Source organism: Schistosoma mansoni (genome assembly GCF_000237925.1).
Source record: "Schistosoma mansoni, WGS project CABG00000000 data, supercontig 0178, strain Puerto Rico, whole genome shotgun sequence".
Lineage (NCBI taxonomy): Eukaryota > Metazoa > Platyhelminthes > Trematoda > Strigeidida > Schistosomatidae > Schistosoma > Schistosoma mansoni.
In genome coordinates, this window is record NW_017386062.1 from 348,904 (window position 1) to 375,521 (window position 26,618).

Consider the following 26,618-nt stretch of genomic DNA (forward strand, 5'->3'; position numbering starts at 1 on the left):
GTGCTTTCCTTTTTAGTTGTCGTGAAGAGCTATTGATGATATTCATGCCTGTATCCTTCAGTCTCTCTCTTTTTCTTCCACCTTGAGGATATTACGTTAGGACTTACCTATAAATTTAGTTTAATCATTTCCGTGAAGGGTGCTCTATTTACCTCGAGTATATTTTCCTTATCTCCTTATCAGCTGTCAGCCGACTTGTTCTCTGTCACAGCAGATTATCATTGACAGAATACCTTTAGATTTTTGGTGATGATAATTTTCCACGTCCAAACTTCATACAACGGAACACATTTAACGTACGTGTTGAAAGTTCTAACCTCGGTGTTAGAGGACAAAGTTTTGAACTAAAGAAGGTCTTCAGTTGTAAGAATACTCCCTTTGCTTCACTAATCCTCACCAGATACTCTTTGTTTGACAATGACACTCCCCAAGTAATCAAAGACGTTATTTCTAGCTTTTCGAATTTATTTTCCAAAAATTTCTATTAACAAATGTGGTGGTTTCATTAATGAACAACTTAATTCGAAAGTCAATTTATGACAGAAAATATGGCGATAAACCATATTCTAACTGCTATAATCTTTTTCTATTTGAGAACTTAAACATCAAATGGTGATCCGAATTAAAATGAACAAAACGTTCACACAATAGGAATGATAAATGAATATAGCGAAAAAATCTGAGCAGTGCGCATCCACAATCCCACCTCGCGAGATTCGAACTCAGGACCTATCAGTCTCGCGCCAGAGCACTTAACCGTCCAGTGCTTCCAGGTTTTCCATGGTGGTCTAGCTTCAATTGATTCATGATTTCAACTATGAAAATACTGAAATCTCTACAAAACCCCTTCAGATATTAAAAATTTATGAGGTAGTTTATCGATCTAATGATAATTTTTGCATCTCATACGATAGACTAAAAACGTTTGATTCTTCAATGATCAATTCATAAACTTGATTCAGTCCTATGGATGAATAGATAAGAAATGTCATATATATGATTACTGAGTTTAGAGAAGTGAGATTTCAATATTTTAAGGTAATAAATCTACTCTACTACTAAATACGAAATTGTCATTTCAGTATATTTATAAACCATACTACTTACAATGAAATCAGTCTATTTTAACCAGGGAGAGCAGAAATAATAAATAAAAAAATATCAAATAACTATCGAAAGTGTATTGAATTATTGGATTCAAATATCTACACAGAATATTTGTTCAGATGAGCCAGATCGCTTGGATGTCGCTTATGATTCTACTGATATGATGTTTTATAGTACTTGTAATTAAGGAGTACGTTCCATCTAGTGAGTAAATCCACAGTCTGTGACATGCTTATGTGAATATAAACTGTGAACAACTCTGATATCAACAAGGGCATAGAAATGACACTACATAGTCATTGAATATTAGCACAAAAAAATTAAACGTGAAAACCAACGACATAGGATACAGTTTGTAGAAATAAGAAACTCAATGAAAACATTGTGAACAGAAAAATAGTGGACATTAAAAAGTCTTTTTTAGGATATTATTTAATTTTAACGGAAATCACTCACTATCATTACGTTGAACATCATTTGAAGTATTCTCGTCAACACCATCAGTACTTGTCCGTATTCCATCAAGCTTATCTAATATTCCACGAGATTGTCCAGTTTTAGTGACACCGATATGAGGCATCTTTTCCAGTTCCGCTAACGCAGCATTGGCATCCACTTCATCACGATTACCTTCGTCGTATGTTAATACTGTGAAAAAGAAGAAGCATTATTCTATGCAACATACAAAAGCTAATGTACTGCAATGATGACATCTTGTGCACATTGAGAACAAAATGAATATGCTGCATAATATCATTAACTAGTATATTGAGCGGAATATTCTCAGTATTCGTTAGAGGGGTAAGGTATACACTTAAGTGATATATATAAGTAAGAGTAAAGCGGCACTAAAATAATAACACTTAGTAAACTGTTACGATCGTGTTAAAACGGTACCAATTGACAAGGTTCACCAATCAGAATGTACACTACAATTCTCTATAAACCAAAGTTCTATGGTGACTTGAGCACAAACATACTCTGACTGATAAAGGTTAACCTTCTACTATGACCGAGATAATCTGAATCCTGGATGAAAAGAGATTAATAAGAAAATATTGAACTTACACATTTTATCAGAGAAGGGAAATGCTTCTTCCGAATTCAGTAAAACATGATACAAACAAATTATAGGTCACAATGAGACAATATATGGTACTATAAATCATATTTTGTTTAGATGAGGATTAACTTAAAACCTTAGCATAGTTGAATGATGTCAAGTACCGTAATATCAAAAGAACTATTTACTGTTGATAACTTTAAATATAACTCTATGATAAAGTATATCACACAATAAAAAAGACTCGTATTTTACAATTGAACATGATAAAATATGGAACTACACCAACATTAGTGTAGTGTTGTAGTGAACAAGAACACGAGTGGGAACAATCAAATGTACTTAAGCACGAACTACAGACTATCTCACTAAATTCTGATAACCATACAATGAACAGTTAATTTTCAGAAGAACAATCAATTGTCTCAATCTTAATTGTTCATTCTCCAAATATCAGTCCGTCTTCTCTGATCACATTGCTCATGCATTTTCATACCGATTGCGCTTCATTCCTGTTCCTTCCTTATCGATCTTCTGCTCAAATGCATTCTATGTCTGACTATCACCATATACTACTTATTTGGATATAAGTAGACCATACCACAGTGTGAATATTATGGTGAATGAAGATTTTATTTTAAAAACATTATCTTGTAGATAAAATTTAGTTCAATATCAGTAAGACAACGATTCAATAGCAAACTATAAACACTACTAGAGAAAAATGAAAAAACCATCAGCGAAATTCTTTAAAACGTTGATTGAAGCTTGAAAGCTTTAGATGAACTAACAGAGGATCGCGAATTTATGTTATACGGCTTGGAATATGATAATAAGCAAAAGCTGGTTAGGTGTAGATTGATAAAAAAAATTTGTACACGGATATTGAGCAGGGGCAGATGATAACAGTGGACCGTACAATAAATCTGTCGGGTAGATGACTCAGAATATTAATATACAGTGAAACTATCATCTAATCTGAAAACGTTTATTGTTCGTAAGTATACAGACGAGTTTTATTTGGTGATGTTTATAGAATAGGAAGACTTTGAAACCTTGGATACTAAGCATAGATGTGTTGGGATGGATTTCTTTGAAGAATATGGAGTGTGGATTACTGTTGATTTACATTAATATTACATTTGAAATTTTACTTATCTCACGTCACATGTGAGACAGATGGGGTCTCTAGAAAAAGATGCAATAGTTTGCTTCATAATCTCTAAACATGACATTCCAAATTAGAGACTCTAGTACGGCCGAGGGTGGGGAGAGTCAGCTCTCCCTCTCGAAATGCTCTAATACGATAATGCATACAAAGCCACCGTCACAGAAGTCCTATTCACTACCTTCTCGCGGCGGCGGCATTGTTTATGAAATTAAGAGGACAAAAGCGAATATTAGGTGTTAAAATCGGGTTTATGGTTACAGAGGATTCGCCTAAGGAAGTTGGAGAACCCTAGTTCCAAACCAATGGTCACATGAACAACAGGAACCTGAGGGAACAGTTGGTGCATGAACCTATTCTCGGTCACCGGCTACCAGGAACCACATCTCCTGACGCTGCTCCACTGCCTTGTGGATTAGACTTCCAGATCAAAGGCTCAGGGAGTGACCCCCTAAGAAAAACCACCCACTTGGGTTTGGACACCTAGAAAGTATCCCAGCCCACCTTCAAGTTGGCTGATTTGTACGCAGCAAATATTCGGTACTACTTCGTACTAATGTTTATAAATTCAAACAAATAAATAAGTAAATAAAATCATTAAAACATCACACGCGTAACGTCGGTAAGTCAGTCATAAGTAATAGTAAAAGTAGTATCAGTGATAATAAACCTTAGGCATAGACCTGAATTCAAGGAAGAATATAAAGTAATTTTTAAAATTTAAGAGAAGACAAACAGTGACTGTATTTCTTTTTAACACTGAGATCGATCCTGACTACTGTCACTTAAAGTCTTCAACAATTGGTCACGATAATTGCATGGACACAACCCAGTGACCATCATCTATCAACATGGATCAGGTTTAGCAGTCAATAATTTCATGAACATGCCATGTTTAACTTCCTTCCAACTTATTCCTATCCCATCCAACACCACGCACCGAAGTAGGAAATGACTTGACATATATAGTGTGTGTCCCAAATACCTGAGTCACTGAAGATTCACAACCTCCCTAACGACACAATTAATGTAAATAGCCAAAGGTCGACTACGTTTAAGTGATATGGCTCAAAATCAGTAGCAGTGACACATTTTATTATTCGATGTCTATTAGTTCTCAAATTCAACTGTTCCACATTCAGATTTTATTATCTACTTACACTCTCCTTTGTTACTTCTATATTTGATCCTCCTAAACTGGTAGGCCGATAGAAAATGTTAAAACTCCAATCACTATACATACATGTTTTAATTACTTCGATCGAGAGTTTCAAGCAACAAGGGCTACTTATAAACATTTCATAGATAATAGATATAAGATTATTTAGCAACAAACTATACTTGTTTTTCTTTAAAAAAAAGTTCACACAATAAAAAGTATAGATAGATAATGAGATATAATAATATTTTTAAAACAAACAAACATGCAAATACACTCTGAAAGCAAAAATACTACACATTGTATTAGATTTAAGACATGCATAGATATTCTACTGAATGGTGTGTGTATTTTAATTAAAGAAAATTGGAAATAATCTACATTCAATGAACTATAAATAAATAACCAAGGCAACATGTCCTTAAAACAGAAAAAGAGAAAAAAACAACAACTCCAATTTACAAATAATCAAATGTATTATATATTTCATGGCAAGTTACTGAATAAGCTAAACGAAAAAAATCGTTTGTATTTGTATGGGTATATGCACAGAAATAAGCGTAGTAATATTCATTGAGTACTACACATGTACAAAGCGATTATATATATATACATATGGAGACGCTTAAATCGGTAAGTACAAACGATTTATATTTTATGAGGATTGTTCAATAGATTCAATAAAATGTAGAACTACATGGTAAATGGAAAGAAATGTAAAAAATTTTTCCACATATCAATGAATACAGTGTTATGGGTGAAATATAAAAAAAATAATAAAGAAAAACAGAATAGATTTTGATTGTTAAATACGGGAGATTTATGATTTAAAATGAGGGGGAAAAGCAGAGCTTTAAATTAAAGATTCGGTTGATTATTATTAAGATTACAAATTGAATTCTACTTTATCTATCTAGTTTACATAGCTAAGCAATGTGAATTTTATTTAGATATTATATAAGGCTCATAGTCCGTGGGTGAGCACTCTCATGTGATTGCTGTATTTTCTTGATTATTTTTTGTAAATGATAAAACTACAGTAATCACATGACATCCAGTGCTCCAGCAATAATGTCATAGTCTCCTAAATATTAATCACAGTCAGATGATCAAGTGAACCTTTCTAAGAAAACCTCATTAAACTGATGAGAAATGGAATCCTGGCTAATGTTACGTAAAATTCTAAATTCATGAACAACTGAACCTATCGTGCCAAATCAAAAATTACTAACCGAGACTTTTTTACCGTAGAGGACCAACAACTGGGCCACAATAATAAGCAGATTCATTTAACCCGACTCATTAGGTTTCCTGGTCCTTGTTCTAGATTGCGTACACGTATACAGGGCATGAATGGAAAATATCAAAATATCTACGAAAATAAAACCATCTGATCATAGCTTATGAGTTTATATTGTAATGAATTAAACAGTTAAAATTAGCGAATGGTTCATATTCAAAACCATTGGAAGGAAGTGATTCAATACTAACTGTTAATTGACTAAATTTTGAAAAAAAACAGTAGTTCATCTCTACTGTTCTTTCGATGTACTGCTTTGTGAAGTTGACATCTTCACTATTCTTATTTTGGCTATTTCTTACAAATGTTTGTAGTTACAACGAAATTCTGTACGAAGTGAAAAGTTACTTGACTAATGATATCAAGTAAAAAGTATAAAGTGACAGTAAGATGACATTCAGCCAGTAATGGTCATGCAATAGATAAAACTGAAGAATTCATGGTGATTTACGGCATAAGTTCTATGGGTATACGAGCTGGCGACCGTAGTATTTGTGTTCAGAAGTTTCTAATACCTCTGTATATTGATTAGCTGGAGAAAACATAATACACGATAATTGGTAATTCTATTATTTTTTTTCCTCTGACTTACTATCAAATCAGTCTAATGAGACACAGAATCTTGAAGGTATGTGCATCGACTCAAATTACTAAGCCCCATTAGCACAGAAAGACTTGATTCTCGGAGCGAATCCAAGAGTAGTTAAGGGAAAAGATACTATTCTGCACACTTAAACTGACTATTCACACGATCTATCAGAAAGATTTCACTTGAGGCTTCGCCTTTAATCCTAGTTACTTCATGCAACTTAGCAACCGTGTATTTCCTTTTGAATCATACATTTTATAAGTGAATGCTAGTGATATCAACTGACTTACCAGGCTAATGTAGCTGGATCAGTGTTTAAACATGTCTCTCTATAGTTTGAGATCGAGTTATTCTTATCGAAATAATCATACCGATGACAATTAGCAATGGTCATGGATAGGAAATAGATTTTATCGGAAGAATTGAAAGCAATTAGTAACTGATGTGTATGGTTGTCTCTACTTGAGCTTTCCGCATGAATCCGAAATATGAATGGGTAAAATGTGAACAACTGTAGCAGCACGGAGAAAATACAAAACGAATCGGAAGTCAAACAAGAGAAAACCCCACCTTTCAATATCAAAGATAATATTAATAATTACAGTGCTAAACATAAATGGGAAGATTCAAGTAAACAATACGAAGTCAATGTAAACGGTAGTTTTAAAAACCCATAATGAGATTTAGCTCTATCGCATATTATATAGAATACGTAATAGAAAGGTCTGTGACTCTATAACTGGAGCGCTTGATGACCATTTAATGTTCTAATACTACAATAGGAAATAGACAAATAATTCGAATCCACCGAAGAGCATCATGTCTCTCAAGATAACAGGTACACCTTGTTGACAAATGCAAAACAACACGAAGTCTAGATCCAGAATTTCCTGTCGACTACCTCCGATCGCCTAGCATCTCAAGGTAGTGCACACAATTTCGAATCATTTAAACTAGAGGCAACATTGGAACTTGGTCCATAGAATTCTATCAGTACTAAAAAGAGTAGACAAGCATGATATTAGTTGTTACCCAGTGAGCTATACTGGCTGGAACAATCGTTCCTCAAGATCCTACCATGCCAAACAGATCGGTTTAACAGCGGTAAGGTGTTTCCTTCAGACAAGCATAATAGAGATGTGGCCTTCCCACAATGAGGGGTGGGGTTAGAAAAGGTCGACCCTAAAAATGCACATCTTGCCTGATCCCACAGATTTCCGTCTCCGGCGGTAAGATCCCAACAAGTAGGGAGCTAACACAAGAATGGCTCACAAAAAGGTCGTGTGTGACCGACCTCAAGAAGTTGTCCCTTGGGCACTGCGGTCACGCTCTCAAGTCATTAAGAACGCCTCTAACCCAATTTCCTTCCCAGGTACCTCCAGAAGAGCCCTTCCACAATAAGGGCAACCGGCAAGTGATAACCATACTCATACCTTTAACAACACTCAAGATCACTGTATTCATAATCAATCTCCCTTTCTAATTCCTATTATTCCTCCTACATCGATTATCAACACTAAAATTCCTCTCTCGGATTCCTCCTCAAGTGTCACTTAAGCCAACGATTCTAGTACGCAAAACACTGTCTCAGGTCTGCTGGAACCTCGCTCCAAACTACACATTGGAGCCTTCAACGTAAGCACCCTATGTCAAATACACAAGCAGGACTCCTTGGCTAAAACCCCAGAATCTCGTACCACTAACGTATGTTGTGTCTTTGAAACACGCATACAGGAGCCTAGTGTGGTCATTCACTTGACCTCAACTCTCCAAATTGAGGAGCCAACGAGATACATCCTCCGTTTATCTAGCAACCCAATGACAAGTTCTCGTAGTCAGGTGGGCGTAGGTATAGCACTGAGTACGAGGATAGAACAAGCACTATTAGAATAGATCCCCGTTAACAGCCGTTTATGTGATGTCTGGCTCCGTAAGAACTCAAAAGGATAGGGACACACGTCGTAAACTTATCCGAACAGGCTCCAAACAAGATAAAGAGCGAAAAAATCAGATATGGGTTAGCCAAAAGTCTAAGGAACGACTATGAGGAGTGGTGGGCAACGAAAGCAAAACATGGAATAGGCAGTGGCTAAACGTAACACCAGACAACTCTTCAGACTGATAAAAGAAACCGGAATTAAGAAGTCAAGTGTAAGACGACCACGGAAAAAAAAATGACACTTATCTACTCTCAGCCCGGACGTTTAGAAGAATGGGTGGGACACTTTAAGAAGCAGTCCAACTGGCTTTCAGCTACCCTACAACTACCCACCATTCCCAAAAGGCATGAATGGAACATTGAAGTAGGTCCCCCGACTGTAATTGAAGTTCAAAAAGTCATAGTTAATCTGAAACGTGGAACAGCAGTTGGTCCAGATGGATTGGCTCCAGAGGTCTTTAAGGATGGTGGTTCAGTTTTAGCAATTAGGTTGACTGATATTTTAACTAAAATCTCCGACCTATGTGTAATCCCATGTGAGCAGTTGCAATCATTATTTGTCCCAATATACAAGAAGGGGTTAAAATCATACTGTGATTAGTCTGACTAATATAGCATCTAAAATACTAGCCTTAATAATTACCGGATGCCTAACAAAGACTAGTGAACTGCAAACACAAGAAAATCAAGCTGGCTTCATACCTAGCTGTGGCTGTATCGACCACATATTCACCGCTTTCCAGGTTTTAGAACACAGGTATGCTTATCTGCGTCCGACAGTGATAGTTTTTCTTGACTTAAAAGCAGCATTTGACTCTGTTAACCGAGAGGTTCTGTGACAGTGTTTTAGAAATATTGCTGGCATCTGCTGGGATCACCGGGCAAGTAATAATGAGGTTAGATGCAGGGTATTAGGGAATGATGGTAAATCAGTTGATGAGGTTGTAAATCCTCATCAACTGAGATGGTTGGGCCACGTGTTGCGTATGTTTGAACACCAACTTACACGATACGCGATGCTGACCAGTGTTGGGGATGGTTGGAAGAAAGTTAGGGGTGGTCAAACGAAAACGTGGTATCAGTCCTTCAAGTCTGAGCCATGTTGTTAGATAAATAATACTAGGTTGGGGTCCGCGCGACTGGCGTGACCAATGGTTGGAGACTCTGAGTGACAGCCCAGAATCGATCACAATGGTGCAGGTGTATACATTCTTTGCCTTCCCTTAAACCATGAGATTAAAATTATTCGCTGAAAAATCCCCATTATTACTAACATTACATTACACCTTTCTTTTTACTAACTAATTCTTTCTCCCTGTATTATATCCTTATTATATGTAATCTTTCTTCTATATATTACTACCATTAAAGTAACTATTTCTAGGAATTCGGTATTCACCTTGTTGTGCTAATGAGGTGTGGCAATTTGGAAGGATGCATATATGTGCCTGGTCTTACGTTGTGGCTGACTGACATATTTAAAAAACATCAAATTAGCTAGCAAATAAATAGTTTAATAAAAGTTACTTAGAGTTTGTTTATTCAGAACTCAACAGTAGTGAAACCATATACAAAAATAAATTGCTAGCAGATTACATTGATGAACTGATGATAATTGAAGAATTAATGAACACCAGAGAGCAATACATATATGCTGCAATTTAATTTGGAGTCTAGAAGACAACCAACTTCTTGTTGTCAGAATAACAATATTGCGGTGAAAGAATGGAGAACATTGCATAATATTATTTCAATATAATTTAATTAATATGACAGTGATATTCACAAGCAGACATCAACTGGAGAACCGATGGAAAATCATAGAATACTGAGGAGTCATGTTGTTAAAATATGAAACGTTAAGCAGCACACATCCACAGCCTAAAGCAGAATTGCAGTCAGAACCTTTAGATTTTGCAGTCAGTGTCGCATCTTTTATGTAGTAACTTGGAAAACAGTGAGGCGTATTTTTGTTCAGTCGATTTGTGAAATAGTGCAATCCTTACTCAAACGTATTGGTAAGTTACTATCCGTCTTTCTACTTAGTTAGCTTTATATGCCATAGACTCACATCCACCACAAAGTGTATCACCTGTGAGAACATAGTTATGATTTAGGTGGGTGACTTTTGAAAACTGTATTCAAAATACTACAGAATCTTCATACAACAATAGTAGCGAAAGCCAGTTGCTAAAAACACTGGCTAATGATAACTAAACAAGTTTTACACTACTAGTTTCTTGATATTGGAATCAGTATATCTAACATTAGTACTTTAAAGTGAAAAAAATTCTCAAACATGATAAAATTGATCTACATGGAAACAGAGTACTCAAATATGATAAAGTACGTAAACGTACAGCGACAGTCGTTTTTGTTTTAGGTCAGCGAACTCAATGAGGTTGGGTTTATATGAAGGATGTATAATCTCTGGTTATTGATGATTCAAATCACAGTCGACATGTACAAGATGGAGAGATTCAAGCATTTTTACACAAACGTGCACACACACATACATACTGATATGGTTACGACAAGTTAATCGAGCTAAAAAGAAATGATACACGATGTTAGCTATATGCTGGTGCAGCATAATATGTTGAAAAGGTTTACAATTATACAATAAAATAAAAATCATTAAAATTACAATGATGATTGTAACACTATTATTTGCTCCATCAAAATAGTGATCAATAAATATTAGCACATCACTAAAAGATCATGTATATAAAAAGTACTTGACTGAGCATACAAAACATTTGGCGCAGTTGTTTGTGAAGGGATAAAAACCCAGGACAAATAAAAATAACTATCATCCGAGCTTTTTTCAGTTTATGCACAAAAATTGTGTTTATATTATGAGAAATACAGGAGAAAACTTTTTTTTAGCAAGCATTAAGCGTACAGAAATTGCCGAAACAAAACATAAATGTACAACATTGAAGTGTTTAGAGGAAGGAGTCAAGAATTAACTTACCATAATAATCAGTTGAACGACCTGCTAATCAAATACAGTTTAAAGAATATACTACCACAGAATGTCTCAAAATCAATCAATCAATTTTTTCCACGTATCATAATTTTATCCAATATGTGAAAGGTTCACGAGAATTTATGTCATCTCCAGAATGTAGTAAGTTAGGAACAATGTCTTATTGAAAGAACCGCTAGCATTATTCTGTAAGACGAAACCTGTCACTAGTAGTGATCAAATGTAATTGCAACGACATGGGACCCCATCACTTCAAAACTAGTAAACAGTGAGGTCATTGTTTTATTAGATCCCCGTTTCCAGTTACTCTGTACAAAAATTCCATGGCTTATCTGATCTGCATCTACAAACATTCGTTTCCATTGTTCTCCAAGTATCTTAGAGTCAATAACTTGACATCACATGATTTTGATCACGGTTCAAAATCATTCTAACCACACTAATGTTTGAATGAGGATTGTCTCCTTTCTAATGTAGATCGACCATAGTTCACAGATACAACAGGAGACAGTTATGCGACTTAAATGATATCTATTAACTTTGTCAGTACAAATTATCCGTAACTTTGAACATTCAGTAGGATATTATTACTGTAGCGAGTGGTCAAATTGAATTTAAAGGAATTGATAATAAGGTGTCGTTTCGTACATCTCTGGGATACAGTTTATGAAAATATTAGGTATGTAACGATCATGGGGTTAATATGTGAAGAGGAATATGTGTATAGAAAAAAACGAATATACGAAAAAACTGAAACTGACAAATAGGTTGCTTACTTTCTCGTTCTTGAGGTTCTTCTAGAGTCTGAGTTTCTTTGCTATAAATTATGGTTTCCGGAGGAGGGATCGCAATCTCAAAAACATCGGAAATTTGCAAATTTTTCCGTTTCTTGGAATTACGTTGACTAACAATAAAAAGCGTAGCAGAAATTAGGAGAAGACGTAAAATCATCCTAAATTCATGAGTTTTGAATGAGAAAACAATTGTTATCATACTGGAATCTATGGCATCATAGCAAATTCACCCAATATTTAGTTAAAAGGAAAGCGAAGCTTCTCCACTCACACCAAAAGTTTTCCTGAGTATGAATTTGTATTAGTTAAATGATTTGTCTTTCTCGCCTCAATTAAGGTTTGCCAAAAACATCTTTTCAATCGTGTACGCAGCAAATTTTCACACTGATTTAAAAAATCGTTTGCACCCAAAGTTTATACAGCACGTCATAAATATATGATAAATCGGACAACGTTTATGGCATTAGGCAAACAAACAGATTTTTGACACTAAATATTTGTAGTTAAATTATGTGCTGGTTTCGCATGCCTGTCTGACAGCTGGGTGGCAATCAAAGTGGTGGTGAAAACAGAATAGATCAGTAGGCAGTATTGAAAACCAATTTCAAATTACGTTTTCGGAAGATCAAAAAGCATTAGAGACTAGATGCGAACCGTTGTAACAAAACCAACAAAAAGCTTTTAACAAGTGTCTTGGACAAAAGACTTTCGACAAAAGTCTACAATTTTTTCCCAACCTTAATTTATGATAAGCATGTCTCCTGGTGTCCAGATGAATAATTTTCCCACCACAGGTGTAACCATGTAAGGCATAGGAAATCAAAAATATAAACAGTAAATAAATCACGAGATCGCCTTACTGCACAAATGAATGTTGATGAAAACTGATGAAAAAACTCACAGAATGCCATCAACCGTATCAATAGATGGTGATTCTAGTTCACGTATACTGCTAGCTTGAGGCAGCACGGGTTCAGGTAAGCCAAGATCCTTTAATAATTCATCAGTCGTTTGACGTATGTCTGAGACCTCAACATCATGTATGCCAATTTTCTTTATTTCCTCCCTTTTCTTTTTTTCTTCTCGCATAGCAAGAAGCTTTGCTTTCTTCCGCTCTAACTCTGCTTTCCGGTCCGACATCAGGAAAGCGATCCTAAAAAGGCAAGTAGCGGTCCTGTCGAATTGTACCCTAAAAAGTTGTCGATGATAAAGTAGCTGCGACAAAAATAAAACTTTTAAAGACAATTTTTTAATTATTTCTTGGAAGAAATCGTTGCTCAGTAATGATATAATGTGGTGTTGTTTAAGTGCTTATCAGAATCCCCGATTGTTCAGATGAGTACGTTACTCTCGAAAGTAATTTTACCTAGGTTGGTGGTTCTTCTCATATGCCGTCGTATAACCAGACTTTGAATTGTTCTTGAAAATTACTAGTCTCATTACAAAGGAGGCAACACTTTGAATATGTAAGACCATTTCCTGAAAGGTGTCGACTAAATTTCCCGGGCCCATGAATGTTAGTGGGCGTAAAACCTGAGGCTGGGCAGTATATAAGTGTGGATACTGTATTCAAATACTGAATTACTTAACCCGATCCCTACTTCACGTATTCCTGCACAATTACGGACTCATTTGTAAAGTTTAAATAACTATATAACTCTTCCGCTTGAACTTATATAGGTTATCCAGCCTCCCATCCTTCACAAACTGAGCTTAAGACAGTGTCCTACATATTAGACAGAATAAATAGTAATTGTTGGTGTGGACTTGTGGTGTTGTGGACTATGTGGTTGGAGTTAGTAATAAAATGTTTGTTTCTCTTAAGACATATATGTATATAGCCTTCAGTTTGTTGTAGGAATGCCAATACAATCATCCATTGTTCCGATTCTCATTCGTTTTACCTGGTACATTTTTGTCAGAAACGTTAGCATAGAACATGTTTCAAGAAGATGTATGAAATGTACGCGTGAAGGTATATTAACTAAAATAGAGATGAGAGTGACTGCATATGCGCCTTAGTAAATAATTCTAAGTTGCTGTCTAAAGACTCCAACAATCAGTAGACTTCATTTGCCAACATGGCTCAGACAAAGTCACTTACTATAGGCTGGTACCACATGTTGGTTTTTGTAGCTCTTATTTTGAATGTCCCAGTTTTAAGAATTACCACATTTTTACTTGACTCTATCTAATTCCCTTCGGAGTAGTTAAGTGAGATTGCTTTTTCTAGCTAAATGATGTTTACATTAAACGATGGTTGATCACAGTCGACTCAGGTGGCGTTTTCTTGAAGCTGGATGAATTGTACATGATTCTTAAATTTGCATCACGCGTTGTTTTCATAGAGTTGATCTCAATGAATTATATATCGTGTTCGCTGCACGACCCATCATGTTGCCGTTTTTCTCTTACGATACCATATAGGTGATCTTTTCACTGTTCGCCATTTCACTAGTTACCAGAGATCGAAATGCAACTCAATGGGACGTTCGACGTGAAGTTAGGTAAAAGCTTCCTAGATCGAGATTCAACATCCTACATGACCATGCGTTGCGATTTCATGCCTGCTTCTGTCGATCGTTCACAACCTGGGTCAATCAAAGTAAACGAGAACAAAGAAGTTGTTGTCAGTCTGCCTAACGTTACAAACTCTGGACCAGATACAGCAACTTTGTTTCGTGGAACTGCACGTCCTGTTCAAAAAGAATGTATTTTGATCTACAATAAAAAGGTGATACAACAAGACTTAAAAATATTTTGAACACAACTATAGTTTTCTCATTTGATTGTTTAACATATTTTCAACCAAGATAAAGGTGCACCACGCAATTACAGTGATTGTTTATTTTTGCTTAATATTCATCATCTAAACAGTCAGGTACTGACCGTAAATAGACCCCCCAAATACCTTGGTACGATCGATGGTGGAGAGAGTCCTCTTCTCCTATCGAAATACCCTCGCATGGCCACGTGTGTACAGACACTGCCAGAAAATTCCTACTCACTGCATTCTCTCAGCAGATGTGTTTACGAAATCGGGAGGATGAAAAGCGAATGTCCGGTGCTTTGACCGGGTTAGTGGGTACGGAGGGTCTACCTAGGGGAGTTGGAAAACCCTGATTCCAAACCAATTGTGCACATGGGCTCTAGAATCCTGAAGGAACAAATGGCATATAAATCTATTGTTGGTTATTGACTACCATGGTACTTCATCTCCTAAAGTTGCACCACTATCTTGTGGATTAGACCTTCAGGTCGAAGGCTCGGGGTGTGGTCCTGCAAGAAATCCACTCCGGTTTGGGCATCCGGGCAGCATTCCTGCCCTCACACAGATCAATGATAACTGCTACTGACCTCACTGTTATTATGTGGCTCATATGTATTTAGAGTCCTCTTGTATGTGTTCAAATAAATAGATTACTAAGTAGTTTTCGGTTGGTTGTCTGCTATCTCACCTAAAGATCACTCACAGATCCTACCATATTTTACTTGTGTTTCAAGCACTACTTGCAAAACATTTTCAGAATTATTTCGTTGACTAACAATGATCGTGTTTTTCAATGGTCATTCATAACCGAATGCATGGCTGGGTTGTCTGTCCTTTTCCGTGTTTTATGTACAACTACCAACTTTGCTTTTAGCTACAAGATTTTCTGGATACTCTACACCAGTTGTACAAACGTAAACTCTTACTGCATCGTTTTGAATTTTTGAGATCCAATTTAATCAAACTAAACTTATTCATCAAGTTCATATTTATGCATCCAGCTTTAAATCATACCATCCAGGTATTCAAATTGACATGAGATAAACGGTGTTCGAACTAGCAACTCTGGTTACAAAGCGTGTTTTAACCTACATGCCATTGTTCCATTTCAGTTCACGCAGTAGTTGCATACTTTGAATTCCAATTGTTTGTTTAGAGAAAAATTGACGTTCCGTAGTTTATCAGTCATTAACTTTGAAAGGTGTAAATCTCTAAAACCTGCCTGTTTCGCAGAAATTGAATAAACAAGAGTTCCTCCCAAAATGTTTATAGTTTTCTTGTCCGTTTTGTGGACCTCATTGTGTGTGTTAGTTTGTGTAAAAAATCACAATATAGTTTGTGTAACTGGTACATTCTCCAGTGCTAAGCATTGATAAAAAATACTTCAATAAATGAATCTTTAACAACTCAGCAATAAATGAATTTTTGTCCAGCTCACTTTTAATGATCCTTGTTCGTTGCGAAATTGAGAAAAGTTAAGATTGGTTAAATTAACTAACATTTTCGCAGTAAACTCAAGTGCTTAGGAAAACTGGGTCGGCAATTTTCCATACATTTTCAACTCCCTCTAGTCTTATCCAAATGGCACCATTTGTTCAATTCATTTTCATTTATGGTTTTATACATCGTAGTTTGTCGCCTAACTGCAATGAACTATTGTTTGAAGGATAAATTACTAAAAAAAAACAAATCCATAACACACATCATACAATTTGTAAAACCACCACTGACGTACGTTGCATGTTTATAATAAACCTTACTGTTTTCAAACATCTCGCTTTCTCTTCCTTTCGGATACTTCGAGGTGCTTATCATAACCTATTCTGCCTAAAAATTTAGTTTCGTATTAGGTATATTTTTCTCTGTTACTTTCTTGCGTTAACCAAAGATTACTAGTTTTCCTCCTCATCACCGATGTGTTTTGTGTTACTCTCTGACTTAGACTCATGAATTAACCTTGGAGAGAATCGCACATACCGTACAGCTAAAGAAAACTCGAGAAGAAAGAAAATCTGACGCCACTGGTCCGCCCAACTCAGAAATACCACAGTTCCAGTCCTTGGCTGGCCGCTCAGAACAAGATTTGAAATCCATTCGACCATCTCCAACCAAAAGAAAATCAAATGATCCCGAGATGTCGACTTCGAGTACTATAGTACAACAGTCTACTCAAAAAAAGCCTTCACACTCTAGAACGCTAAGTAGTAGTAGTAGCAGCAGCAGTAGTAATAGTGGTACTTCTAGTAGTTGTGACATGGATATTGAAACATCAGAGAGTGATAGTGACAGCTCCTCAGAAAGTGATTCAAATTCATCTACTCTAAGTAGTTTATCAAATGATAAAAACAAAACATCGAAAACGAAACCATCTTCAAATGGAAAAACTAATATGAAAACAGTCAATACAACAAATTTAGCAGCCCATCGTAAACTGATTGAACATGATTTAAAACTAAGTGATTCTGACTCTGATTCTAGTGCATAGAATATTTAGGAAAAAAGCTGTTTTCTGTGATTTGTGTTGTAAATAGTGATTCTTACTACAAAAAAGACATTCAAGAAGTATGTACCACTTTTCTGTATATGATTATCTCTTATGATTGGTTTTATTTATCTTTAAATAAATACTGCTATTTACATGAATTATGTTTCATTCTTTCTTGCAGTTATGTAAAAATTTCGTTCTGTTCCTTATCTTTATATTCTATATATGCAACTCAGATGTTATGCAGTCGAATGGTCTTGTGAGATTCATTAACTCATTTAAACCAATAACTGTTACACCAAGATTATGGTCAGATCTACCCCCAGTGGTACTAAATTCTAGTCATTCTCTTCTCTGGTGTTCTTTTTGGCAGTCTTATCATACCATGTTGATTTACTGGAGAATGTTTCAGATTGTTTAATCTTAAAGACAGTGAATAATATTGACCTGATCTTAGATATTTAGTTAACACTTGCTACTCTATCAATAAAATTAAAGGGCTATTGATGGATTTTGGAGTAGTTTTCCTTATAATGATAAGAATGATGAAAATCTGTGTCAAGTTCTTTTCAGCTTTCAATACTACCATAAAATCGCTACCTTCTTTCTCGATGACAGCCTATCATTTTGTGGATGAATTCATTTATGTATATTTGGCAGAGATAAACTGAAAGCTCCTAACTGGTCAATTAATTTAGGCAGTAAATATTAGATCAATACTCAAGCACTATGTTGACCTTGTATCTCTGTCTTTCGATACAGAATATTTTCCGTGAGAATTTTGAGTTTTCACTTGTTTTCTCCTAAAGAGCAATTCAATGATTCACCTGGTAAGTGAACAGACAATATCATTAGGCAACGCTAGACAGCAAATTATTTTTTTATCTTTTTACACTACTTAATTGTAAATTTATTATGTACTAAGATATGTTGCTTTCTTACTGACAATGACTCCAGATTAGCCACCCAACAAGTTTAGTCATCTCTTTCAGAATAACATCAATACACATTGTGTATTTCGTTAACTCAAATGTTAGTTTATGAGCTTAACTTTTTAAACCATCAAAATCTAGTGTTCATTGACCTTCAACTGCTGAGTTCCAAAAGTTAATGAGTTAAGTGGTAGTCGGTTTGAAAAACGATTATATGATCCATACAATAAATACATTTCAAATAATTTGATTACATATTTACTCGTCAAGACATCTGTGGAAACTGAGGAAGGTCAAACAGATAAAAAGTGGTGTTTGGAAACATAAAAGGCAGTTTAAATTGTAGATGGTTTCTGAGCATTCATTTCACTCAACTGTTCTCGACAACTAGTAGACTTTTAATATTAACTGATTTTCTTGAACTAAATGCTGTCTTATATTGTATTTTTACATGAATGTTCCTCTTAGTAGCCTAGGTTCAAGTTGTAAAACAACTAGGATTAGTCAAGGTATCTTATATAGATCGATTTGATTTCTAAGCTGTATTTTTTGCTGGTGTGTTTGTGCATGCGTATCGCTGGACGATTATACACTAAAATCGATCAGTTGTCCAGTGCTTCCTGGTTTTCAGTAGATCCCCAAATAATATGTTTTTGATGAACATAGCTTAAGGATTTAGAGACATTCACGAATTTAAACAAAGCAAGAACAGAGTTTTCAGAATAAAATCTATTGTATTTTAAGTTTAAGGTTTCTCATCAACTGCAAACCTGAAATTACGAGAAGCGATATACTAATTAATTGTCACAAATTGATTTGGTTTTGATGTTAATTGTCTAGTTGTTTATCATTCTTGTTTTGATTATTATTAACTGTGATATCACCTCTACGACTGTTTTGCAGCGAATGTATGCTGTCATGTTAACCATGTTTAATAACATATGTTACTTATCATGGTTTTCGGTTTCATTCTAAATATTTATTTCACCTTCATTTACTAGAGGCTGTACAACGTTTGCTTCTTATTATATTGCACCTTTTCAGTTTAAACTGTTCATAGTTGTTCATAAAAAGCTTCAAAATACAATTAATTCAGTTTATTCTACAAATTTTGTTTTTTTTAACATTGTTTAAAGTTATCAAAAAAAGCAAACAGATAAAATTGCTGAATTGCTCGATTGGAACTATCATTTAATGCTTTTTAAATTATAAATTACATCCTAACTAAAGGTTATTCGTGTTGTACCGTCCAACTATCTAGTTTAATCAAATCTTTGAAATTTTTCAAATCATTAATTTCTATAAGATTTGTATAGTTGTATTTTTTTCTTTCCTGTCATTTTTTAGGATACATGTCTATGTGTGTAAAGTGAACTAACTGTCAGCTAAAATATATACCCTGTGAACTCAGCCAACTTTTACTGATTCATCTCTATCCAACTCAATTTTTTTCATTGTTTTAATGGCTATAGTTCAGTATATTGTATTACGTCGTGATTTGTTAACGGCACTGAATTGGCCTTTAGGTGCTTTAATTGCACAAGGTTGTCATGCCGCTACAGCAGCCATCGCTACTTACTTTACACATCCAGATACGGTATTATATCTAAACGATCTAAATAGAATGCATAAAGTTGTTTTAGGGGTTGAAAATGCGGAACAATTGGAAAATTTAGCAAGTAAATTAAAAGATGCCAGTATCGACCATTATTTGTGGATAGAACAACCGGAAGATCTGTGCACAGCATTAGCTACACGCCCATACGAGAAGTCAGCTATTCAGGTTTATTTTAAGGGACTTAAATTACTATCATGAACTTACATATTTACACAATGTTATGTAACAGTTTTGTTTTATAGAACTTGTGAATGCAATTTTCAAAAAAAATCTTTGTTTTTGTTAAAATAAATAAAAGAATACAGTTATTCGTATTATTATTGACGACTTGGTCGTTTAATTTGGCATGTTTTTTTCTGACGATAGTTTATAACGTTTCTTTTGGTTGAAGTGTTTAACGGTTAATCAATAAATTCCTAATCATTTCTTTATACGTTCAAATACAATACACCCAGTTTTATTTGTGGCACACTTTGAACATGTGGACTGTTGATAATTCAATTTTCTTCAGACAATGTGTCATGTATTTCAACTTGGGATTCTTTTTTGAAGATGTAGTATTATTAGGTTTTCACAAATGAGTAGTGATTCTTAGTTGGAATTATGGAAGTACAAGCAGTTTTTAAATTGGGAATTTCTCCACTGATATGTGTTTGCATAACTTTGAGATTTGGGAGTATTCCACTTCTATGGTAATAGAATATTGCTACATACCTATTACTTCCAACCGTCGACATGTACATATACTGGCTTGTGTATAAATGTCTAAAGAACTGAACTTTGTAAATCCGCTCTATGTAAATGATTTTTACTAATGAATTCAAATCTGCCTTACGATGTTCGAGGTGCTTACTTGATCTATTATGAAGAATGTGCACATTTTATTGTATCCAGACGACTATCTATTGTTTGTGAAGTCCTTAAGATTTTTCCACTCTCTTGATCCAAAATAGTAGATAAATGTTACACAGTGACTGTCACTTTCCAAACAGACAGGAAGTTAATATGATTTGTGGGTAATGGTTCACACAACATTATTGGTATACAATGAAGAATAAGTTACCTCATAAAGGATGGAACTATGACATCGGCAAATGTAAGACTTCTTTACATATAAACAAGTTGATAGAGATTAAGTGCGGTATTGAACACTGATCTCGGGAAAACTGCGACCAAACAGAAAATGGCAAGTATAAATAAGTAATTTATAGTACAAAATGAAAGAATTTACTGAAAATATGTTATGTCTGCATCATTAATAAACGTCCCAAAGTTGGCTAAAGGTTCTATCTTGAGTATAGCGTACTTTGTATAATCTAATTCTAACAAACACTAACAAAATATCATCGGAGACGATCGTATAATTACCATTGTTGATAATCTTGACTGAATTTGTATTAGTTGACATTTGTGCATACTGTACAGATAGCATCAATATAGCGCTAACAGTGATATCCAGTTAGTGAGTTCCAAATAATGAATTCCATTATTAGTCAGAAATCTATATATTCTACTAAACACCGCAACAAAGTATCACTTCCCCGTGTTTTTGTACATATTCGTTTCATTAGTACACTTCCGATTGAGTTTTCAACATCTCAACGTGTTATTAATATTTATCAGTGGTTTTCACATTAAAATTAATTTTTATACACTCAGGAGTCAGGACCTTGATGCTGTGTATCCGCCACGAACTTGAGATTGGTTTGGAACTAATATTTTACCAGTTGAATTCATAAGTCGAAGAAGCAATAGATTATCATGTGCTCACTTGTACTAGCTTCAAAATGGAGTTCTAGTGAGAAGCCGTGACCAGTAGAGTTTAATCCGTGTCTGCTGATAATAGTTATCCATCTCAGACAGTGGATGAAGGGTTGCACAAAATCGTGGGTCGATTGAAGTTAAATATTAACACCGTTGAATGCTGGCTTAGTGGTCTAGAGGTTAAGTGTTCGCGCACGAAACCAAATGTCCTGGATCCGAGTCCCGTGTGTGTGATCGTGGATCGCATTGCTGAGGAGGCCCATACTGGGACAAGACTGCTGTCCAGTGCTTTCAGACTTTCAATGGTGGTCCGGATTAGATCGACTGGAATTCAACCACTAAAATTACTACAATCTCCACAAATCCCCATTCTGATCATATTTTACTATCATTGACTACTCATTGAAAACCGGATGACTAACTGTTGAATATAAACAGGGGATATTAATTTAAGCCAGTCGGAAATGAAATATGTAATACGATGTGCTGTGTTGCAGAGTTCTGATTCTTATCATCTGCAGATAATAGTCAATTATATTGATCACCTACATTCAAAGAGATTAAATCAATATTTTCGTATTTATCCAGTAGAATAGAATTCATAAAATGTTTAGGAAGAAATCTAAGAATGCATCAAATCATGAGAATGAACCACATTATAAAGCTAAAATACCTGGAAATCTAAAGGATACCGATCATAATTTTTCATGTGATTCAAGTATTTCAAATGAAAACTGGATGTTTATTAAAAAGCTAACTGGCAACTCTAATCAGAATAAAACTTCGAGTCTAATTCACAAAATGAATATATTCTCGCGGAATAGGCGAACGAACAAGAAAAAAGTCAATTATCATGAATATAGTGATTCAGTTCATTTTGATATACCTATTGATGAGTGTATGGAAGAAAGTGAATCAGTTAGCTTAAATTTTTCTCCAATGCATAAATCAGAATTGGGTAGTCAAAACAATTCCCCTATTTACTCTGGTCAAAAGTCTGAACAGTATTGTAACTCTATAGCTACTAGACTATCCAAAAAATCTATAGCAAAAACTGATTCACTCTACACAGATATATACACGCATGATAACAGCATACATGGGTGTACAACTATGAGTGAATCATCTGGATTTAGAGAACAACAAGATGCAATTTCATCCCCGCGACCATTCACAATCCCCGACCCAACTGCTTGCAGAGATTTAGATAATGCTAGTCCTGAAACTATCGCACTATGTTGTCAACATTCATGTCATTATTGCTTCTATGTTTATTTTCCATCATCAACTGTGAGTTTTGTACATATATATACATATCTTTCAAATGATTATTTGTTAATCCCACATTGTAGTCTACTCCGCTGTATTTTTAACCACTGAGGTAATGTATTCAAATATCTCTCGAATTTAAAACAACAGAGTAATATCTTCATTGTTCATCTAGTATGTGTGACTTTATCATCCATTCAATCACCAATGTAGCTTAAGAATTAATTACCTTTCTGAATATAGCTTATATATATCTGACAAACTAGGAAAGATAGACTACATTGTAAAATTGAATTTAGAGGTAGGTATCAATTGAGGGGGTGTATTTGCATCATCAACGCAACATCACAATCTTAAACTAAATGTTTTGCAATCGACAGTGAAATGTATTCAGATCACATTAACTTTGTTAGGTATCAATGTTCACAAAAATGTATCCACACATTAAATCATTTTTTAACCATCTCTACAAAGTTGAATTAAGTCAACAAATTTTTCTATAGAGTCTTCTGTGTAATCTTATTATAAAAATACGCTGTTGATAGAAATATATACATATATTACTTTGCTAGAATGTCACTTAATATTTCCTTTATCGAAATTCCAATCATAAAAAAAATATTTTTTTACCCTTCTACTGAGAAATTTCACTCATCACTGAGACTACTTCAACTTGAATAAACTATATAATTTATGGTACAAGAATGTCATCGGTATGTTTAAGAAAGGTCAAGTATAGGGTTTAGTAGTATTATGCACCCTAGTTTTTATTTTTACGTAGAAATAACATTAATCTATGGAGTTACTAAATAATTGTTTGAACTTGAGCAAGCTAGTACCTATCTAAAGTTAATAGTCCTGAATGGTACGAAACGCTTGTCTTGGGTCTCACTGCTAGCCATTACCCAGTGAGTGGTGATCAATCAGCTGTGATTACATCTCGGTCCTACAGGAGGTCGGTCGCGGCCCGGATAGCTCAGTGGTAACGTGAAGCTGTGTGACACGGGATCGAATCTGTCAGGGAGCACCAGTTCCCTCAAGATTACAGGTACACCCTGCTGACGAGTACCAAGTAGCACGAAACCCGTGTCCAGGGATTCCTGTCGACCACCTACAACCACTATCTTACTACCCACCTTTACCTAACGACGTTTTTTGAACTGCATAAATAAATTTTTGTTGGAAATCATTAACAGGATGGCTTAAACCTAATCAATCAGCTGATATGCATGTTTGTCTTAGAAATTTTGAATGGTTTACAATTGCATACTTTTATTCCTTATGCTTCTGGCATACTTCAATATTTTTCCCTCTTTTCTTTAAATGTGGTGTGAACCGATCTCCGACAATTCCACATTATTTTTTTATTATATTCAGTTAGCTAGTTTATTAACGGAAATATGAGACTTTTTGGTCTATTCATTGTAAAGAAACTGTGGTATAAATATTATAGTCTCAGTTTAAAATTGTCAATAATCAAAATACTTTTAGTTGCTCGGGTCAAAAATCTGGACAAGATTATGGTATTTAGACTATTAGGCCACCTAAGAAATCAATGCCAAAAATAGATTCATATCATCACAATCCATAAGCCAACTCACTCCATACAGGTCCTAGTTGGAATTCTCGGATTTCATGCAGACGATATGTGCCGTCATTTACTCGATCTCACTTAGTCAATATGGAGAACCGGCGTGCTTTACTTTCTGAGTATCTGGGATTTTCAGTACTACTTCTCTTGGCCTCACTTGTGTATGTAATAGAATGAAGTTTAAAAGCAGAGCAGGCTCTTCTGAACTGATTTCCAATAGACATAATTTCATGAAGACATTAGTAACTGGACTGGGCCATGTTAATAGATGGTGACTATCTAAAACTGTTATGATTTTTATTACTCTAATATTTGTCTTGATAATTTGGTCTCACTTGAACTGATGCATAGATGTTCCAGGTTCTTATTGTATATTACTGATTAAGTAGAATTATACTTTCATTTTCCATAAGTCAGTCTCGATACATATTCTAATGTATCTCCATTTGTCTATTAACCCATTAGTTAGATGTATTACTTAAATTCTATTGAGAATTCATAAAAACAGAATTAAATCCAAACAAAGTATAATGAAGAACCATAATGAAAAGTTCTAAATCAGAGAGATCGTATGTTATTTGAATTGCTTAAGCTCTACAACCAATAGGACAGTTAGTCACCACATTGAACTGAACTCAATATTTTTCTATCATACACAAAATGTTATTATACTCCAAAGATTCAACACTGTAGTTTTCTAGTTACAAAGTCCATTAATTATTTGTAATTTTATAGTTGAATTCATGAGTCAATTAAAGCTAGACCAACATGGAAAACCTGGAAACATTTGACAACCATTTCGTCCTATTGTGGGAATCCTCAGTAGTGCACATACACGATCCTGCCTCGTGAGATTTGAACTAAATTCTGATAACCAGACTGCAAACAGTTAATTTGCAAAATAACAATCAATTGTCTCAATCTTAACTGTTCCTTCTGTAAATAACAGTCCATCTTCTTTGATTTCATTGTTCATGTATTTTCGTACTGCTTGCGCTTCATTCCTGTTCTTTCCTTATCGATCTTCTGCCCAAATACATTCTATGTCTGACCATCACCATATACTACTTATATGGATATAAGTAGACCACACTACAATACTAGTGTATCTACAAGTATACAGCTTCAATAAATTATATTTTCCATAAGAAAACTTTCCCCCCCCAAATATTCTTTACATTATTTTTACGTTTTTTTTCAATATTCTCATTCTAGGTAGATGATTATTTAATACCATTTCGAAGAAAAGATTTCCAAGATAAATTATCACAGTTACCAAACTTACACCATATTAATGAAATGAAACAAAGTAAAACTATACAAAATAAATTAGCTGATCGTCGTATTCATTCAATTGAAAAACAATCCGGTACAAAAATACATTTAAGTGAACTGAATTCAAGTATAGTATGTATTAAAGGTATGCCATGTCGACGTTTAACTATAGCAGGTCCATCATTTATCAATATTTGTTATGCATTAAATTTATTAGAAAATTTATTACCAAATATTATTAAAAGTGCTATTTTCCCATATCGATTACCAGAAGGTTTATCAACACGTTATCCATCTGGTTCCCGTTTAAGTTCAATGTATCAATGGAATTATGTAAGAGATAATGTTTCAACTTTGTTTAAATCTTAATTAAATGATAAAGATTGAATGGATGTGGATGGTTTTAACAATCAACATTCAAAATTATTAATATTACATTAGTAAAACTGTAAGTTATGCTGTTATGTTTTTTTTAATTGAATATTAAGGAAGGGGTTTTGAGGAGATTTCAGTAATTAATATATAGGTTGAAACATTATCTCTTACATAATTCCATTGATACATTGAACTTAAACGGGAACCAGATGGATAACGTGTTGATAAACCTTCTGGTAATCGATATGGGAAAATAGCACTTTTAATAATATTTGGTAATAAATTTTCTAATAAATTTAATGCATAACAAATATTGATAAATGATGGACCTGCTATAGTTAAACGTCGACATGGCATACCTTTAATACATACTATACTTGAATTCAGTTCACTTAAATGTATTTTTGTACCGGATTGTTTTTCAATTG

At 34.6% G+C, this 26,618-nt stretch overlaps 5 protein-coding genes across 5 annotated transcripts in view; 3 read left to right on the forward strand and 2 right to left on the reverse strand.

Moving 5' to 3' along the window:
• Nucleotides 1-13,251, reverse strand: part of Smp_180470 (cytoplasmic dynein intermediate chain 2, (dhic-2), putative) — a gene marked incomplete at its 5' end in the record, with an annotated part of 20,916 nt that extends 7,665 nt beyond the window's left edge. The window contains 4 exon segments of the mRNA XM_018795620.1: nucleotides 1,564-1,755; nucleotides 11,303-11,326; nucleotides 12,094-12,221; nucleotides 13,013-13,251. Of these exon segments, the coding sequence (XP_018646951.1) occupies nucleotides 1,564-1,755; nucleotides 11,303-11,326; nucleotides 12,094-12,221; nucleotides 13,013-13,251 (583 nt within the window).
• Nucleotides 13,252-13,445: 194 nt separating this feature from the next.
• Smp_180480.1 (hypothetical protein) lies at nucleotides 13,446-17,366 on the forward strand (the record flags this gene model as incomplete). The annotated part of the gene is made up of 3 exons (XM_018795631.1): nucleotides 13,446-13,481; nucleotides 14,539-14,845; nucleotides 16,824-17,366. The coding sequence occupies exons 2-3, from the start codon at nucleotides 14,585-14,587 to the stop codon at nucleotides 17,364-17,366; spliced, it is 804 nt and encodes a 267-aa protein (XP_018646952.1). The 5' UTR covers nucleotides 13,446-13,481; nucleotides 14,539-14,584.
• A 2,278-nt stretch (nucleotides 17,367-19,644) lies between these two features.
• Nucleotides 19,645-20,224, forward strand: Smp_104440 (hypothetical protein). Its single transcript, XM_018795642.1, has one exon. It carries the CDS (start codon nucleotides 19,761-19,763, stop codon nucleotides 20,112-20,114), a length of 354 nt encoding a protein of 117 aa, XP_018646953.1. The 5' UTR covers nucleotides 19,645-19,760; the 3' UTR covers nucleotides 20,115-20,224.
• A 2,062-nt stretch (nucleotides 20,225-22,286) lies between these two features.
• On the forward strand, nucleotides 22,287-26,184 carry Smp_104450 (hypothetical protein; the record flags this gene model as incomplete). Its single annotated transcript, XM_018795653.1, has 2 exons — nucleotides 22,287-22,970; nucleotides 25,756-26,184. 2 exons carry the CDS (start codon nucleotides 22,287-22,289, stop codon nucleotides 26,182-26,184), a joined length of 1,113 nt encoding a protein of 370 aa, XP_018646954.1.
• A 114-nt stretch (nucleotides 26,185-26,298) lies between these two features.
• On the reverse strand, nucleotides 26,299-26,547 carry Smp_104460 (hypothetical protein; the record flags this gene model as incomplete). The annotated part of the gene is made up of 1 exon (XM_018795664.1): nucleotides 26,299-26,547. The coding sequence occupies one exon, from the start codon at nucleotides 26,545-26,547 to the stop codon at nucleotides 26,299-26,301; it is 249 nt and encodes an 82-aa protein (XP_018646955.1).
• Nucleotides 26,548-26,618: the final 71 nt, after the last annotated feature.

What these genes read in the sequence shown, in the direction of transcription:
- Smp_104440 (XM_018795642.1), top strand. Translation starts at nt 19,761, where the DNA reads ATGGCTATAGTTCAGTATATTGTATTACGTCGTGATTTGTTAACGGCA.